The sequence below is a fragment of the Gallinula chloropus genome, assembly GCF_964237585.1.
Source record: "Gallinula chloropus genome assembly, chromosome: 27".
Classification (NCBI taxonomy): Eukaryota; Metazoa; Chordata; class Aves; order Gruiformes; family Rallidae; genus Gallinula; species Gallinula chloropus.
The window spans coordinates 5,738,668-5,756,492 of NC_140112.1; the positions used below are offsets into that span (position 1 = coordinate 5,738,668).

Genomic DNA, 17,825 nt, shown 5'->3' on the forward strand with positions numbered 1-17,825 from the left:
TACACCAACCTCTCAGCATTATTTAATAGAGTGCGATCCAACAGAGGGAAAAAAGGAGTTATCAATCAGCCAGAGTGCTGACTGGATCGGTTGTGAGGCAGCACTTTGGCTGAACATCACATTAAAAGCTGTATAAACCCCCAAAATCCAGCCTCATAGCAAGAAATTGGGCAAAACATCCCATAAAGCACATTGCCTGGGACACACTGACACTTCCCCAGTGCTGCCAGCCTTGAGTGTAACTGCAAATTAGTGTGGTGAGCGAGATACATTAATTAGTGCTGGTGATTTTGGTCTTCCCTCAATCTTACTCTTCCCTCTCTTGTTTCTTTTAGGTGGGAAAAGGAAAGAAAAAGCCATAACCACATTGCCAGCCCATCACTCCACAGCCTAGGAAGCAGCAGAGGATGGGGACCACTTTCCTTGGTTGCTCAGACATGGAACTTTGAAAAGGCATCACAGCCCTTCCAATGGTTATCTCAGTCCTCAGATGTGTTTGTCATCCCCTGGTTTGCTCTCCCCTATTATCACCCACTCAGAGATGGTTTGTTTAGTCTGCGGATGGTTTTCTAAGAGGCTGTAAACATTCCCAAAGCCTTGCACTGTCTAGGTGCTGTCCAAAACATGGCAAGTATTTGTTCTTAAAAAAAAATAATCCTGATAATTTGTAATGTCTCTTAAAACATAAAATAAACCCCTCATTTCCTCTGCTTTTCCTTCCCTGGAAGTGTCTAATCAACACGACCCCTAAAGCTGCTACTTCACAGACCTAATTAACCATCAAACAGGACTAGCAGGGAAAGGTTGTTTATGACAAGGGCTTTGCTTTCCAAATACACACACACAAAAAAGGATGGGTAATAAACTCAGAGACAAACACGGGAATAACAGGTAAACAGTCATTCCAGGTGCTGTCTGTGTCTCTGGGAGGTGGGCACAAAGAAATTGCATTCACATAACTGGCTGTTATATATCCTGAGTAGAACAGCAAACATATTGCTGGCAGGCCCAATGTATGGAATTTGGGATTTTCACTCAATCTGAGTGGTTTTTATCGCTCAATTTTGTGTTTTTAAGTATGTAAACTACACAAGGGGAAAAAAACCCCTAAGGAAAGGAGTGTACATGTGTTGTGTGTGAGCATGGGCCATGTAAGGGGCACCCTGTGCCTCGGCTGGGGTCAGTTTTAATTTGAGTAGCACTGCCAGGGTCACCCCCTCTTTTAAAGTGCTGATTGTAAAGTATTTTAAACCTTGGCCTGAGTCACTGGCTCCCTGGAGTAGGTGTTTTTCTAACTCCTTTCACGAAACACAACTGTGATTTTCATTTTTCCTTTCCAGTAGCTCATCCCTCATGGAAACGTGTCCTCAGGTGCCACTCGAGCTCTGGGGCACTTGGGCTTTACAAACAGCCACTGCCTTTCTCCTGCCAGCCTGCTGCATTCCCTGCTCTCTATTTTGAGTTCCTGGCTGCTACATACCACAGAGAACAAATCTGTGTGTACCTCACAGGACCCTGAGCCTGCAGAGCACCAGCTCCCCACCCAAAGTTCTGAGGATATTGGGAACTGCAGAAGAAACACCCTTTGGCTCTTGGTCAGCGTGCTGCCTCTGTGCAGGGTCGGTGGGTGAAGGACTGAGACCAGAGCCTGGAGCCCACACACCAGCTGTTGAGATTGCTCTTGCAGTTTCAGAGCATTCAGCATAAGCTCAGAAAGGAGAAGAGCTGCCCAGAAAGCCAGTGCCCAAGCCAGAAAATACTTCCTGGAAGAATATTCAGCAGGAAGACTGATACTGAAGAGCCTTCACATACTGTCCCCCTTTTGAGAGGGGATCCAGATTACAAAATCACACCCTAAATTCCCATTTCAAGTAGTTTCTGAGTTCTGTCTGAACAGGTTATTCCCACTTTTTGAAAGCAAGCTCCATACTCCAGAAGTCCCAGTATTTCTCTACAAGGTTGAGCTTTTAAGACTTCTCCACCTCTATACCCATAGCTTTCCAGAGCCAGGAGCCCAGCCTGCCTTACCCCTGACCCAAGACATCTCCCTGCCACCGTTCAGGGTTGTCTCACACTTGAGGAGAGGAAGGGGTGGTCCCTTATCCTCATCAAGCTGGGGTTCCTCAAGACAAGAGTCAGCAGGACACCCCTGCACGTCCTCCAGCTCCCCCTTTTTTGCAGTACTTTGTAGCAAACCTGTTGAATTTCAAGGGAATTGGGGAAACATCCCACCAGTTCTGTGCTCACCAGCCTCACCTAAAAGCAGAGTGAGGCAAAGACCTTGTAAATGGCCCAGAGAGAGATGAGCCAGGAGAAGCTGGACCTCATCAGCACGGAGCATCTGCGCAGCTGCAGCAGGATAACATCACCACCACCTTATCAACCAGCTACAGCCGCTCTGGGGCCACCCTGAGCATGACATGGCACAGCCCAGAAGCACAGTGTCACCCTGTCTGGTGGAAAGGAGAGCTCAGAACATGCTGGTCACGCTTTGGTTTTTCCCTCACTTGAGGTCAGAGAGCGAAACCAGAAAGCACTGAAGGCAAAGAGGCTCAGAGAGCACGGAAAGGTGGCTGAAACCACCCAAACTGCCTCAGCAGCTGCAGAAGGGGCAGGGGGTTGGGAAACACTGCACACACACCAAGTTCATACACCTCTCAAACACTGTTCTGTAGCCCTGGGGACTGCGTGCGCCGAGCACACAGGAGACACTTGGCACATGTCCCTTGGGTGGACTTTGGAGTGACCAGCTGAACCTGACCGATGGTAACAGGGGAGAAGATGCCAAGCAGGAAGGTATTTCTGCTGCAGTCCAAAGGTGTTCTCACAACCAACAGCCATCCCATCCCATGACTGCATTGCTAAGCCCTTGATCTGCAGATACACCACAGTCAGCACAGGCTGAAGAACTTCCTGAAGGTGCTGAGTAAATATCCAGGTTCTCTTGTGCTGAGCTCCTTGCTGTTCCTCAGACTGTGCTAGTAATCACTCCTTTGGTAGCTTTAAGCTAGTTCAGGTACAATTTTGTGAGCTGTGAGTGCAACTTGGGATTGAAGGGGGTAGCTGTGCATTCCCTCCCATGTACAGGAAAGGATTTGGGATGGGATTGCAGGAATTTAGAGAAAATTGCTGGGCTTGCTGTCAGCTGCAGGCTGGACAGCAGCTGGACAGCTCTTCAGCAACCCAGCTCCTGCCTCCACAGGGAAAGCTGTAGGTCCAAGGCAGACCTAAACTCACTTATGTACAACTCCTGTCATCTTACATCTGGCAGACTCGTGTTCCTGCTGGTGAGCCTCACACCTGAGAGCTTCCCAGAAGAGCTCTGCAAAAGGGACCGACTGCCCAAATCTGAGCCCCTGCACCGATGCTGTCGGAGATGCTGAACCCAAGTGAATCACAGCTGAGTTACTCTTTGCACCTTTCTCTGCATGATCTTTAACTCTCAGGTACACATGACCCATCCAGAGGTTCATTAGAGTCAAGAAAACGAACACTTCCCATCCACCACCAAACCTGGAGGTAGATGCTTGGTTAGAGAACCCCTCTTCACAGGCAGCTTTGCCCTTCCATCCTGCTCAGCGTATAACCAGCAGAAAATTACGTCTCTTTTTATAAGTACCTCTATAAATTTCGGGTTAGCAATTCGCATTTCCAGGACTGTGATTATTAATCAGCGTGTGAGTGCTGGGGGGTGTCCTAATACATAAAGATGTTTTAGTTTTTGGTGGGAGTGAAGCATACTCATGCCTATTTTGAGCAGGAAGAAATAAAAGGGCTGTCAGAGGGGAAAAACAATCCATTCTGTAGCACTGCAAAGAGGGGATTAGCAGCCTGCAAAGACCCTGCTGTACACGGGAAACTCTGGCAATTAACCACTTAGAATGCAGGCAGTGGAGCTTCCTTACAAGGAAGGGAAACATTCTCAAACAGATGTTGTCCAGGTCTCCTGGACACCACCCCAGGTGGCACTGCTCCACACCCAGCAGTTACGTCTTTTGAACAAACCACACAAGCACTATGGGGTGTATTTCTAAAGGACTGAGGAGATGTATCATCCACAAGGTCATCAAGACAAATTAGAGAGCCAAGGGTTTACATCACAAAAGCATCAGACTTTGAAACTACCTCAGAGTCCCCTTACTCCCCCAAACCCTGCTCTTCCATGTTTGCTGTCCCAAGGCATCCCAGCCTGGGGATAAGTTACACTTGGGTTACTCCAAGCACAAGCATTTCCTCATACGAGACCTCAACTCACCACAGCAGGACCTGCAGATGCAGCTGCAACAACCCCACGGTCTCTCTCAGATCCCATTCACTTACTTGATGCCTGTAATTGTTTTCCACCTCTCCCCTGTTCCAGGGGGAATGACACTCTCAGCCAACGCCCATGGGCCAGAGCGCTGGCCTGGGACATCCTGACCCATCCCGAACTGCCAGGCTGCAGATGGCGTCAGCGAGGATCCAGCACATCAAATCACTCCAAAGATCAAGACATGCATTTACACTTTAATGACTTCACGTGCTGTAGAACCAAAAGAAGGAACAGCCTTTCCCTGGAGGGAGGATCCAGATGTCTGGCTGGTCGGTCTGGGTTCCTCAACCAACCTCCCTCTGTTTATGCATCGCGCTTTGCTTATCACCACGCTATCTGAACACCTTTCCAAAGCAATTCAGCCCAGGCAAGGTGAACAAGCATGTTCTCAGTCCCACCTTGGCCACACACAGGGACCCTGAGCGTGTCAGAGAAGACAAGTTCTTGCAGCTACCACGAGTTCCTCACTGAAGACCTGAATGAATGAAAATCGGCGTAGACAAATAAATGGAAAAGCTCAGTGAAAGGGAGGGAAGGGAATCCATGAAGCTCTCATTCATAAGGATGTTTTCCAGCCTGTAGTGGGTTTGTGAGGTATTCTATTTAGTAAGAGTCTCTTGGATGCAGTTTACAATGCTGCTGACTGAAGGAGCTCATCTGATACCAAGAAACAAAGATCTCTGAGCTTCCTTTCCGTGCTGAGTGGAATTACTGTGCCCCTATTTCTGCTAATGCCACTTTGTTCATGCCACATCTTAATGCTTCCCCACCACCACCAATATATGACATCTTTGTTAGTTATTTGAAGTGCTGAGCCTCAGGACTATTTTCCCAGCAGTGGGTTTGAATGTCTCTCCATACTGAGGAACGAGCAGCCGGTAAGGAGAACTGAAGCAGCAGATCCCTGGTCATAACTGATCCCACGGGGCAGGAGGAATGAGAATATAAGGTCTATGTAAGGAAACACCAGCCCTGCCAAGAGATAAAGGCAGGGAGAAGGTGCCTGGGGAGAGATAAGGGCGAAGAGAGAACGGACGGTTGGGGAAACCAGGCTGAGCAGAAAGCTGGGGCAGCAGGATCGGTTTTCCTGCTCGGAGTTCGACAGGATAAAGTCTTCATTATGCTGAATTCCACTCTGGTTGTTCTGCTTGTGACTCATTTCCCAGACAATTTCACCCTTTTCTTTACCTTATCAATAATCAATATACTAAAATACACTTGGGAAGACGGATGAGAAGGGAGCGGTGAAACCCCTGCTCCCTCCAGCAGAGAACTATGGAAAAAGGAAAGACCAGGTAAAATTCTCCCATTTAAAAGTTTCAAATGAGAATATATTTATCTTTTGCCTTGAAAACTTGGTTTTGGGGTGCTTCCCCCTTTAACACAACAAAGTCCAATGCCCAAAACACGGCGTCACCCTTGTGTTTGCAGACAGAGAAGTCCCAGGGGCCGAGCGCCCGATGCCAGCGAGGAGCAGATCCCATGGGACATCCAGGAGAGCGGAATCCCAGCCACGGTCACTCCGGTCACTATAGCGACATCCCACTCCGCTTCTTTGAGTCCTTCCGTGCAATGGGACTGAAGGACAAGATCTCCTTGTAAATATGCTCTGGAATGAAACCAGAACCAAAGAACCATCAATCTCACCTGCACACGTGGGTTTAGAGGACAGGAACACAAGCCTGGCTGTTCTGCCAGGATGTGGTGGGCACAAGCTGGGGGGGAAGAGACAGAGAGGGGAGAGGCAAATAAAAGAGGGGAGTCTGCTTGGAGAGGTGGAGGGAGCTTTGCTGGACGTGTGAAAGGAAGAGCAAGGTGGAGGAGATGCACACAGCATCAAGGTACCAGCGGGCAGCTGCCGCCTCGCTCGGCACGTGCGCAGGACAGAGAGAGGCAGGGAAGTCCCCTGCTAGGCAGGGGCTTCACAGAAGACAAGCTGCTTACTTCTCCACTCGTCTATGGAGAGCTTTTCATGTTCCAGAGAATCATCATAGGTCTGTTGTGCTTCTGTCTCCTCCTCGATGTCTCGGAACTGGTCGAAGTAGGGGTGAGCCAAGGCTTCCGTCGCCGTCAGGCGCTTCTCCACGTCCAGCTGCAGCATCTTGTCGAGCAGATCCACTGCTGCAGAAGACAGGAAGAGGGCTAAGCAGGCTGTGATGGACAGCAAGCATCCTGCCCCCTGACCCTGCCAGTGATGTGTCCCCAGCACTGCCTCTCCTAACCTGAAAATGAGGAGACATCCCTCAACCTGGCCACGGCAGCGTGGAGCTCTCAGTGGGGACACAAAGTCTGCCCCACAGCAGCTCTGGAAGCTCTTCCTGTCAACCAGAGGTGGGAATTGTGCACAAATAACAAATCAGTCTTGAATCAGCCTGAAATAAGCCTCTCTGCACAGATGGGGCTGCAGGGAGGTACCTTCCAGCTGTTTCTCAGTTTGACTCATTTGCTTTCACTCTGACCCCTGCAGCTCAAAGCAGTGTTAATGTGAGTAATCTATATAGAAATCTATACGGCCCTGGTAAACAGGAAGGCAGGAAACTCAGATACCAACTCGCCTGTCAGCCCCCTTCCCCCTCAGTTTTACCATCTTAATGCTTTCTTCCTTCCAGCTTTTAGAAGAGTTTTGCTCTCTCTCACCTCTAATCTACCAAGGAAAAGAGCTCCTTGTAGAGATCAATTCTTGCCCTGAAAACAGCACAGCTCCCCTGCCCGTTAAATACCTGTAGATCCAGGGGTTCAACAAAGAGTCAGGATCTAAGCTGTGCTCTAAAAATAAATAATAATAATAAAATAGCACTGGAATGGGCTGCAGGGCTCTCTTAGCCCTTTATCAACCCCACGATGCCTTAGATGTGGGGCTGGGAAATAATAATGAACAGAGAAGAGCTGTGTTGTTTATCTAAATGCCACTGGTCACATCATCACCTGCTTGGCTGGAAGTGACAGCTAAAATTCATCCCAACTCTCCTACCAAGTGGACTCAACACACACAACTCTCCTAATCCCAGGATTTTCATCCCATGACCCAGACATCCTGCTGTGTCCAAAACCTGCTCCCTTCTGGCTTGTTGACATGAGAGCCAGGAGTTTCTGTCTTCCTTAAGGATTGTATGTTACAGGCTGCAGCACTTTAAAATTAAACAAGAATAAAGTAGATCACCACTGTGGTGACAATAAAGAATCCATTTGCTTTTAATCCCTACTATTTGTCCCTGGGAGGGGCAGAGGCACAACCCACAAGGGAGAAAGCAGCAAGAAATGATGAGAAAGAGGAGAAGTGAGACTGGAGCTTTGCAGACAGCTGTAAAAACTCCTTCTACAGCCTTTCCAGCTGTAAAAACTCCTGAGCTACCCAGAGATGACTTACCCTGAGGATTGGCTTTGGGGAAAAGCACAGACAAATCCTTCTTGGGGATCTTAGGAAGGGACTTGATGTAACTTTTAGCCTGGAAGAGAGAAGAAAGCACCCATGGAGAAGTGTGAGGGGGGCTGTGAAATACAGCTCAGGGGCTCATGGCCCAGCTGAGCAAAGGCAGGAGAACAGCAAGTCATCCCAGATGTCAGAACTGGTGTTATCACTCGGGACACAGAAACGTCCAACTGGAGAACGGGGGAGGTTGGTGGCTCACCGGGGGTCAGGCACCTCCCCAGGAGCCCCCTCCACCCCACTCCTCCATCAGATGTGCCACCAGCAAAGAGAAACCTCTTCCTTGCCAGGGGAAAGAACTGCTGCTGCTTGTCTCCTGCTGTAGAAGCAGCATCCCTCCCCTCCCACCGCAGAGTCTCCCCTCCACCCCGCTGCCAGCGAGACCCCAGCCCGCAGGGAGCTTCCTTACCGCTTTGTCCTCCAGCTTCTCCACAAAGTCTTCTCCTGGGTGCCCTGTTACCTTCAGGATCTGAGTCAGTTGGTCGAGGTCTGGCAGGCTGTGTTAAGGATCACCCCTGGTTTGTAAGGCTGGCTCAGCCCCCTCCTACCTGCTGTTCTCCTCACCAAAAGACCTGCTGGTTCCTGCGATCACCTCCTGGTAAAGCGGGCTGGCCCCTGTGCTTCTCACTAGGCTCATTCATAAACACCCCATCATAACACCCTCCCCCCCCCAAGAATTATTACCCCCTCTCCCACCCAGGGAAAAGGTTCAGCTGGAAAGGATACAGTCTTTTCCTTTAAAGAGCGTTTTCCCAGTCAGCATTTCTGCCATGATACAGCCGATGGACCAGATATCCACTGTCCAGAGAGAGAGGAGAGAGGGGGGAGAGAAAGAGGGGGGACGCCAGTGAAAAGGCAGCACTGATTGCTGGGGCTGTTCCATAGGTGCCAATTTCAATTTCACTCCCATTTTCCACCCTCCCCTGTTCTTTCTGTGCTGCTGAAACCTCTGCTGTCATCATTTCCCACAGGCACCTCACGCCAGGAGCTGGGCAACAGCTCTGGGAGTCGCTCTGATGATAAAGGGGGAAAACATCTAGAGGATTACGTGAGGTTTGACCCAGGTGTGACAGCAGGAGCCTGGGGCTCGTCACCAGAGAGTCATGGAGCTGAAAATGGTCCAGCTCACCTGTCTGGTTGTAATGCATCCAGTTGAGAATGACTTCTGGGGCTCTGTACCAGCGTGTGACCACGTAGCCGGTCATCTCCGCATCAGCGTGTCTGGCCAAGCCAAAATCCAGGATCTGCAGGTCACCAAAGGAAGAGGGAGAAGGAAAGGCAGGAAAGGGAAAGAGAAACCCTACAGGCAAGTGAGAATCTACACAGCGGATCCAGTCAGATCATCACACCACAGCCACCCACGGCACGGCTGGGAGAGCCAACAGGTTTGTCCTAATTCCACCGTGAGGTGCGAGGCAGCTGCAGAACCAGTTGTTGTGTCAAGACCCTGCAGAAGGGATCCCTGCTGGGTGCTATCTCTGAGCTTTGTTTAACACAACCTGGGTGAAGGCAGCTCCCAGGCCACCAGGACTCAGCCCTTCCTATAAAAACACCGTGCAGCTGACAGGGCACAGCCTCTCCCTCACGCCTGGAGATGAACATGGCACAACCCAGCCTTTACAGACACCAGAGACATTCACAGAACCACAGAATGGGTCAGGTTGGAAGGGACAAAAAATTGTTGTTCTACATAAGAAAGAGCATGGCCAGTGGTCTGGGGAGGGGATTGTGCCACTGGTGAGGCTGCACCCCGAGTGCTGGGTCCAGTGCTGGGGTCCTCACCATCAGAAGGACACTGAGGTCCTGGAGCGAGTGCAGAGAAGGGCAACCAGGCTGGGGAAGGGGCTGGAGGGCAAATCCTCTGAGGAGTGGCTGAGGGAGCTGGGGGTGTTGAGCCTGGAGAAGAGGAGGCTGAGGGGAGACCTTCTCCCCACCTCCCCTGCCCTGCCAGGAGGGTGCAGAGAGGTGGGCGATGGTCTCTCCAGCCAGGGGACAGGAGATGGGACAAGGGGCAATGGGCTCAAGCTGCCCCAGGGCAGGGTCAGAGCAGATGGGAGGGAAAAGTTCTTCCCTGGCAGAGTTGTGGGGCTGTGGCACAGGCTGCCCAGGGAGGGGGCTGAGTCCCCACCCCTGGGTGTGTTTAACAGAGGGGAGATGAGGTGCTCAGGGATGTGGTTTAGCACAGGACAGGGACAGTTGGACTCCATGGTCCTAAAGGTCTTTTCCAACCCGATGATTCTGTGATTCTGATTCTGTGATTCCATCATCTAGTGCCACCCTGCAGTGAGCAGGGACATCCTCACTAGAGCAGGTTGCTCAGAGCCCCATCAAGCCTGACCCTGAATATTCATCTCCAGGGATAGGGCCTCCACCACCTCGCTGGGCCCCCTGTGCCAGGAAACACGTGCCAGGCCACCGCAGCAGCAAGCTGCAAGCAAACCCTTCAGAGCACTGCTGAAAATAGCCTTGTCTGGAATCACAGCCATCACATCAGTGAGAACCAAGGGGCAGCTGTGGTTGGAGCCAGTTCTCCCCCAGGCATCCTCCACCTAGCGCAAGCATTGCTCAGCAGGGCTGAATTCACTTAGGAAGTCGTTAGGAACTGCTGTGCCGCAGGAATTACGGTCACAGGATGCTCATTGCAAGTCTTAGGCCCTGATTCAGCAAGTTACATCAGCAGATGAGTATTTCCCACCTCCTGCAAGCACCAGGTAATGAAACACCTCAAGCTGAGCCTCAGAAGAGAAGAGGAAACAGGACAGTGCTGGGTTCCAGCTGGCAGAGAGGTCCCTCCGCCACCCGACACGCTACATGCTAGGGGAGAGTGATTTCCCACCTACCTTTAGCTGACAGTCTTCGTTCACAGCCAGGTTTCCAGGCTTCAGGTCCTACAAGAAGACAAGAGCAGAGTAGTGAGGATGTTTTGATCTGTTGAGGCATCGACCTGAGCCCCAGCTGAACCTCTGCTCGTCTTTGATGGGGTCCTACAGCACCCCAAGTCCAGCATGGACACAGCAGAGAGAGCACACTACTGCACCCTGCAGCTTTAGATGTCTGTGTTATGTCTTCTGAAACCCCTTTCATTCATGAAGCCTCATAAAATGCTTCTCAGCTGATCAGAAAACCCAACATTCCCTCAAAATACTGCCCAAAAGAGCAAATCCAACTGAGTGTGGGGTGTGGGGGGGGAAAGAGGGGGACAGACACCACAGACACCTTGGAGCAGCCCAGGCTATGAGCAAAACGATATTAGGAGTTGTTTAACTTCACAACTAAGCTGTATTTCTGCTAAAGGGAGGAAAATCAGGTGTAACAACACCCATGAACTCACCCTGTGGACGATCCCGGCTGAATGAATGTACTGCAAGAAAAAGAGAAGCCACAGTGTGACCACAGGCAGAGAAACCAGAGCTACAAGCAAGAGCTTGCTGAGAGCACTGCTCTGCAGCGAGCTGCGGGCCCCCAGCCCCCAGGGTTTGGGAAGGAATCTCTGCCCTGGATTTCTGATGGGGTGGTAATTATATCGCCGGTCTAACAAGGAGGCAGAGAGCAGGAGAGGAGATAGGGAGTGATCGTTGCTTACAGTGGGTAAATGAGTAGCTTAGAACTGTCAGAGGCATCAGGACTGCTGGCCAGAGCGTGGTCAGTAGATGACATCAGGACTGTGTTGGTTTTGGGGTTGAACTTTGTGAAAAGTAACTGGGAATGAAACCACCAGATTGGAAAAACTGACCATGCGGCTGTAAGCGGAGCAGGGGAACCCCCAGGGTTCCTCTCCCCTTGTTTCAACACAAGCTGACAGTGAGCTGGGGAAGGTGGTGTCAGGGTGAACCCCTCAGTGCCTGGAAGCCACTGGCCTGGCTGCTGTGAGGGATGTCAGGGAGGGCAGCACCATCTCTGCATCACAGGGTTTGCAGCCATCGCTTCCTGCGCCCTCAAAGCTGCTTAAAGCAGCACATCCCTGTTCTCAGGGGATGCCACAACCCCCCCCAGATCTTCCTACATGGTGTTAGATTGGGGTGTGTTTGTCAACCCAGAGGTGCCGTGCAGAGGAGGCAGGGGGAGTCACTCAGCTCCTCCAGACCCACCTACCTTCAGCCCCTTCAGCATCTGGTAGACCAGGTACTGGATCTTCTCGTCACTGAACTCATGTCCCATGATCTTTTGCAGATCTGTCCGCATGTAGGGCATCACCAGGTAGCTGAAAGGCAGCAACACAAGGCCCTGAGCCCAGGAGAACAGCAAGAGGGAACCAGACCAGCCTTGCTCGGCCTTTCCCTGTGGCCACACACCTCTCTAACTAACACCACCTGCCGACAGCATCCCCAGCACAGCCTGCAGTGGTGCCTCTGAGACCTGCCCTTCCTCCTCCCCTCCAATCAGATATCCAACATCAAGTATGATCGAGGCTCTTCCCAGCTTTAACGAGCTTGAATCAGCTTCCTGGAGGCATCAAGTGGTGCTCAGTTCCGGGCAGTCTGACACCAGCTGGGAGCTGAAGCATCTTGCGCAGCTTTAGAGTCTGGCTTCCAAATTGATCTGTGCACTGTTCTCCAGCCCTGCCTCAGAAGACAACGTCTAACTTCCTTCAGTGTTTGGCCTGCCTGCTGAGACTGCTAATTAGCCAACGAGCTTCCAGCAGGAGCTGCTCTGAGCCCCTTCAAACACTCCTCCTGCGGGCTGCTCGGAACACCCAAACCCGGGTGCAGGCTGCTCGTGCCCAAGGATGGGGAAGGGAAAAGATTCTTCCAACCTGACCATCAACATTGAGGGAAATGCCAAAAAAAACCCAAAACACCCAGCCAGGACCAACATGAGAAGAAAGCCAGGTCTTTACAGTCCTGTTCCACTGCCCCAGGGCCTGGTGATCAATACTTGTCCTGTCCCAACTGCAGGCTCAACTCAGGAGCCACAGGCAGCACGTTAGCAGGGATCACACTACAGGTGATACACCATGGAACAGAACGTCTGTGACATCCATGGGTCTGTAGGCACCGTGTCCTCCCAGCTGTGGGCACAGCCTGGGATCTGTCTGTGAATTCTGGGCACTTTGGCCACGGGAATTGATGATTCCCCCTGGTATCTGGGGGTGTCTGACCCCTTTTCAACTCAGACTGCTGGACTGCACCGCTAGGTGCCGGCATCGAGACAAAGTGAACACAAACTCCAGACTTACAAGTCCTGGAATCCATGGTAGGAGGGGGCAGAGGTGAAGACATCGAGCAGCCCAATGACCTGACGGAGGAGAGAAGCCCGAATTGAAACCCAGGAAGTATTTGCTGTGCACGTGGGGCTCGGGCAGCAGCTCCCCATCAGCACACACACGTGGGCGAGCCCAGAGAGCTCCAGTGAGGAATCCCAGTGCTCCCCACTACGCTGCCCAGCTGCTTTTCCTCTTAGCCATCCACAGGAGCACCCACCACCCATCTGCTGCAGCCCGGTGCCGACAGGAGGAGCAGCTAAAGCCCGAGGCTGCCCACACCAGCCATCAGGACCTCTCAGGTGAATGTGAGGGGTGATGCCACCAAAAGAGGACTTGCTCCCCGGCAGCGAGAACCCCCCCGCTTGTTCCAGCAGGCACAGAGAGGCACGAGTACTCACGTTCTCATGCTGCATGTGCTTCAGCAGCATCAGCTCCCTGTACGCTCTCTTGGCGAAGATCTCCGACTGGAACGGGCGGCACAGCTTCTTGATAGCCACTTTCTCCCCTGTCTTCTTGTCTATGGCTGAGCTGTGGTGGAGAAATAAATAACAGTTCTGTTGTGGGCAGCATGTTTTAACAAGTTTTGCCATACCAAAGGTCTTGTCCTAGAGAAAGCTAACTCCAGACCTTGCAGAACAGCAACGAAAGGCCCCGTCATCCTTCCTGGGGAGCTCTGCCTGCAGCTCCAGCTTGTTTCCGCAGGTTAACAGAGCCACAAGAGGAGGGAAAAGCATGGTTAAAGGTCAGGATGAGTTCTAACTCTGCCTTCTCCTTCCCCAGCACACAGCAATAAGGAAATAGTGATTTCTGCCTTGCCATCTGCCTGGAGGTTCTGTCTTTTGAGGTCCCTCAGCCGCCTTCGCTGTGTGCCAGAGAGAAGACAGTGCATGTCAGGCACTGAAAGGTCAGGCTGCTGGAGTGGATTCTCCAGCATTCGGGGTCTTTGCTGCTGTTTGCACGCTGCTGTGTGAAAGCAGGTTGGCCTGAGACTGGGAGTCTCTTCCCAAGCTGATGAAAACCTGGTCCAGCAGCTGTTGCTGGAGAGGTGATGGGTTATTCCCCCTGGTGACACTGGCTGTTGGAGACCCCGGGTTTCAGCAACAGGGATGGGGGTCGCCAGGCAGAGACAGCTGTAAGTTTGGGGCTGTTGCTGGGGTTTTCCAGAGGGTTCTCAGTGCACTCCCATCACATGTCAGCACCTCAGCCCTTCGTTGACCCCTCCAAGAGGCAAAGGGTTGAAGAAAGGGGTTTCCCTGCCAAATCTCTGTAAATCTTTATCTCATCTCCAGGGGAAAGGGAGGGGCTGTAAATGGGCATGTTTAACCCGACAGCTTTGAGCTGGACAGGTGACCAAGCCCATGTGTCCTCCAGCCTCACACCAACACATTTCTCCTGCTTCCTTCTCTGAAGGAACAGGACTCACCCCACCACAGCCCCTGAGCACCAGGCACCAGCCACTGCTCCTTCCTGGAGGCTCCTGGAGGATCCGAGACAGGAACAGGCAGGTACCATAAAGCCATAAAACCCCCGTGACCTCGGGCTCTGAGCTGAGACTGAACAGGGAAACGCCACCTCTAACACTGTAACCAAACAATGTGTTTTGCTGGCTTTATGGTACCAACACAGACTGGTCTGGGTTGGGAGGGACCCCAGGGGTCACAGAGCTCCAACCCCCTGCCACAGGCAGGGACACCAACCTCCAGGCCTGGAGCTACACAAGGGTGCCCAGGGCCCCAGCCAACCTGGCCTTGAACACCCCCAGGGATGGGGCACCCACCCCCTCTCTGGGCAGCCCCTTCCAGCCCCTCACCACTCTCTCTGCACAGAACTTCCCCCTAATATCTCATCTCACCCTTCCCTCCTCCAGCTTCAGCCCATCCCCCTGACTCCAGTGGAAGTGGGACCATCCCGCTCCGCACGGCTCTGCCTTCGGTTGGGCGCAGAGGGCTGATCAGTGTCTTGCTGCAGATCCTGGAAGTCTGGCACGGACCTTTCTCCCACCACCAGGAGGTGGTTGTGGTGCATCCTCTGGCAGCCGGGGCTGTCACCACCTCACATCTAACAAGCAGACACAACCTCCCCAATGCCACCCAACCACCTCTCTGCTCTCGGCCGCCGAGGTCCCTTCCCATCACCCAAAGTTGTCACCCAACAAGAGGAGACACAAACACAACCTTTGAAGTGACAGCGATTTCAGCCTGGAAAGGCAAAGGAAGTGAGGAGACTCCCAGGGTCACGGTCACCCAGAGCCAAATCGCTGCAGCTTTGGCAGAACCAGTGAGGGGAGAAACACATCTCCAGCGTTCCACCTGAGCTGTTTCTTGGCTGCTCAGAGGGGTGTTAAAGCCGGCAGCTCCCAGTAACGCCGCGGTAGGAAAGCTTCCCAGTAAATCCCAGCAGAGGACAGCAAATCCTAACTCCACAGGCTCCCACCTCTGCTTTGTGCAGGACTCGGCAGGGAACCCTCTGTGCTGAGCAGCATCCACAGGGTACCACAACCCCCCATCCCTGCCTCCCACAGGGTACCACCACCACCCATCCCTGCCTCCCACAGGGTACCACCACCACCCATCCCTGCCTCCCACAGGGTACCACCACCCCCATCCCTGCCTCCCACAGGGTACCACCACCCCCCATCCCTCCCTCCCTGGCATCTCCAGAGCAGCTGAGACTTTCACAGGGCTCAGTGACAGATTTGTTGCCTCATCGTTTGTCTTTTCTACTCCACTAAAATCCCAAACACACAAATACTTTCTGTTCTCCTTATGCTAAAGCTGTATTAATTGTCTCTCAAGCTACGTCTATATCAGCCTATCCAGTGTTATTATGTATCATTCAGTCCCAAGGAATCACAGAATCCCAAGGGTGGAAAAGACCTTTAAGATCATTGAGCCCAACTGTTCTAGGGCAGCTTGGGGAGGATTTCTCTTCCCTTTTTCACTCTCTCTTTATTCTCGTTCCTGCTCATCTTTGTGGTAACACCCAGAAAGCACTACTGAGATGTTAAAAACCCATCAAGTTGAGCCTGGCCTGATTTCACAGGACTTATTTAAGCACCTTAAATGCACCCAAGCAGCAAAGTGAGGAAAGGAAACCCGGGGTCCTGTGCAGACAGGCAGCCAGGGGACAAGGACAGAGCCTGGGCCCCAGGGTTTCAGGATCTGTGCCGTGACAGGCAGCAGAGAGACTTTTCCCCAACACCTGCAGAAGCTGACACACCTTGGTTTGTTTTTTTTTAGCTCGGTGTGTTATGAAACAAGGGCCCCATCCAGATCCTATCAGTGGCTTGGTTCATATTTAACCTTCCAGAGTCACCCGTCTGATGAACTGATTCACTCACAGCAGCTCGTGCTGCTCCCTCATAGATTGAGGTTTCTCAGCAGCCAGGAAGCAAGTTCCCAGCCTGTTACTGACCCCAGCTTACAGGAATTCCTGTTTGGTTCATGATTCTGAGCTGGAACCAGTATCCAGGCTGGGTGATACCGTCCTGCTCCTCTCCCTGGGCAGCCCAGCATCGGCTGCCTCAGACGAAGCAGCGAGGACACGCTGCAGCCACCCCTGATCCAGCACCCACTTCTCAGCACCTACCAATTGCTCTCAGACACTCAGGTATCTGCCCTGGCTTTGCTGCCAGACAGAAATCCCACCTTAACACAAGCCTGAGACCCCGAAAGCTGCCTGACCCCCTGCATTGAGGTAACACCCCAAGCTGCCCGGGCAGCCCTGCCTACCTGGACCTCCAGCCGCTGCCTCAGGCCACGGGCTGAGGTGAGCTGGGGTGGGACGCGCTGAGCTCTGAGCCCACCCGGGGCAACCACGTGAGGAAACATCTGCATTTCTTCAGGCAACCAAGTCTCCAACCCTCACCAGAGCGAGAGGCAAAGCGCCTTCATCACACATGCAAATATCCTTTCCTAATGGAGGGGTACCGACAGGCACCTCCTCACTTCCCCCCGGCGAGATACTTTAAATGCCCCCAACTCGCCCCGTGCAGCTGCCTGTGGTCCGGGCAGGACCCCACTCACCACACCGAGCCGTAAGCTCCGGACCCCACCGGGTGGAGGGACGTGTATCTCCTGGGCAGCTCCCAGAGGGTTTTGTTCACCTCCTGTCTGTAAAAGCCTCTTCTCCTTGTGATGTTCATCGCCCGGCGGGTGCGGGACTGCCACCCCCCCAGAGTACCGGAGTACCAGAGGGCTTCTGGGGTGAGAGCCCGTCAGCGAGGCCTCCTGTGCTGGTAAGAAACGCTCTAGCAAGTTTCCTTCTCTGTTTTCAGCTGTTGAGAGCGTGAAGGGACATGTCTTTGGGCCCTCCTCCCTCCGCCTCCACATTGGCAGGGATGAGGCATCAGGTTTCCCGACACGCCTCGGCCGCGTACAGGTGCCTCTGGACTCTGCCACAGGAGCTGAGCACCCAGCCCCGCAGCAGACACACCTCCGGGAGCTCCACCGTCACCTACAGCTCTCGTCCTCCCGCCTCCACGGGGCCCCCAGCCCAGAAATGTCCTCGTGGGGCTCGCAGGGGACCTCGTGAAATCCCTGCTCTGAACAAGCCGATGAGTAAGGACTTGTCGAGCCGGGGAATCCGGGGAACAAGCCGCAGCGCCTCGTCAGACAAGCAGGGACATTCTTCTTCCCAGCTCCTGGAGGACAGCGCCAGTGCAGAAGGCCACCAGGACGTGACATCCACAGGAGAACCGGGAAGCGATGGTGATTTTCTCCCTGGTTTCCCAGCAGGGTGTGGTGAAGACAGGCTGAAGTTCTCCACCTTCATCCAGGTGACTGCAGCAAGGAAGTTCAGGAGCAGCTGTGAGATGGGACCATCCCGTGACCTGGCCATGCCCGAGGCTTTGCTGGGCTTGGGTTCAACCCCTGCAGCAGGTC

The 17,825-nt window shown here is 52.8% G+C and overlaps 1 protein-coding gene across 1 annotated transcript; it reads right to left on the reverse strand.

Annotated features, from left to right (window-relative positions):
- Positions 1-5,694: 5,694 nt before the first annotated feature.
- Positions 5,695-17,086, reverse strand: MAPK13 (mitogen-activated protein kinase 13; the record flags this gene model as incomplete). Its single annotated transcript, XM_084276083.1, has 12 exons — positions 5,695-5,921; positions 6,257-6,433; positions 7,680-7,758; positions 8,149-8,228; positions 8,466-8,537; positions 8,869-8,983; positions 10,580-10,627; positions 11,071-11,100; positions 11,832-11,940; positions 12,916-12,974; positions 13,341-13,470; positions 16,968-17,086. 12 exons carry the CDS (start codon positions 17,084-17,086, stop codon positions 5,842-5,844), a joined length of 1,098 nt encoding a protein of 365 aa, XP_084132209.1. The 3' UTR covers positions 5,695-5,841.
- Between the last annotated feature and the right edge of the window lie 739 nt (positions 17,087-17,825).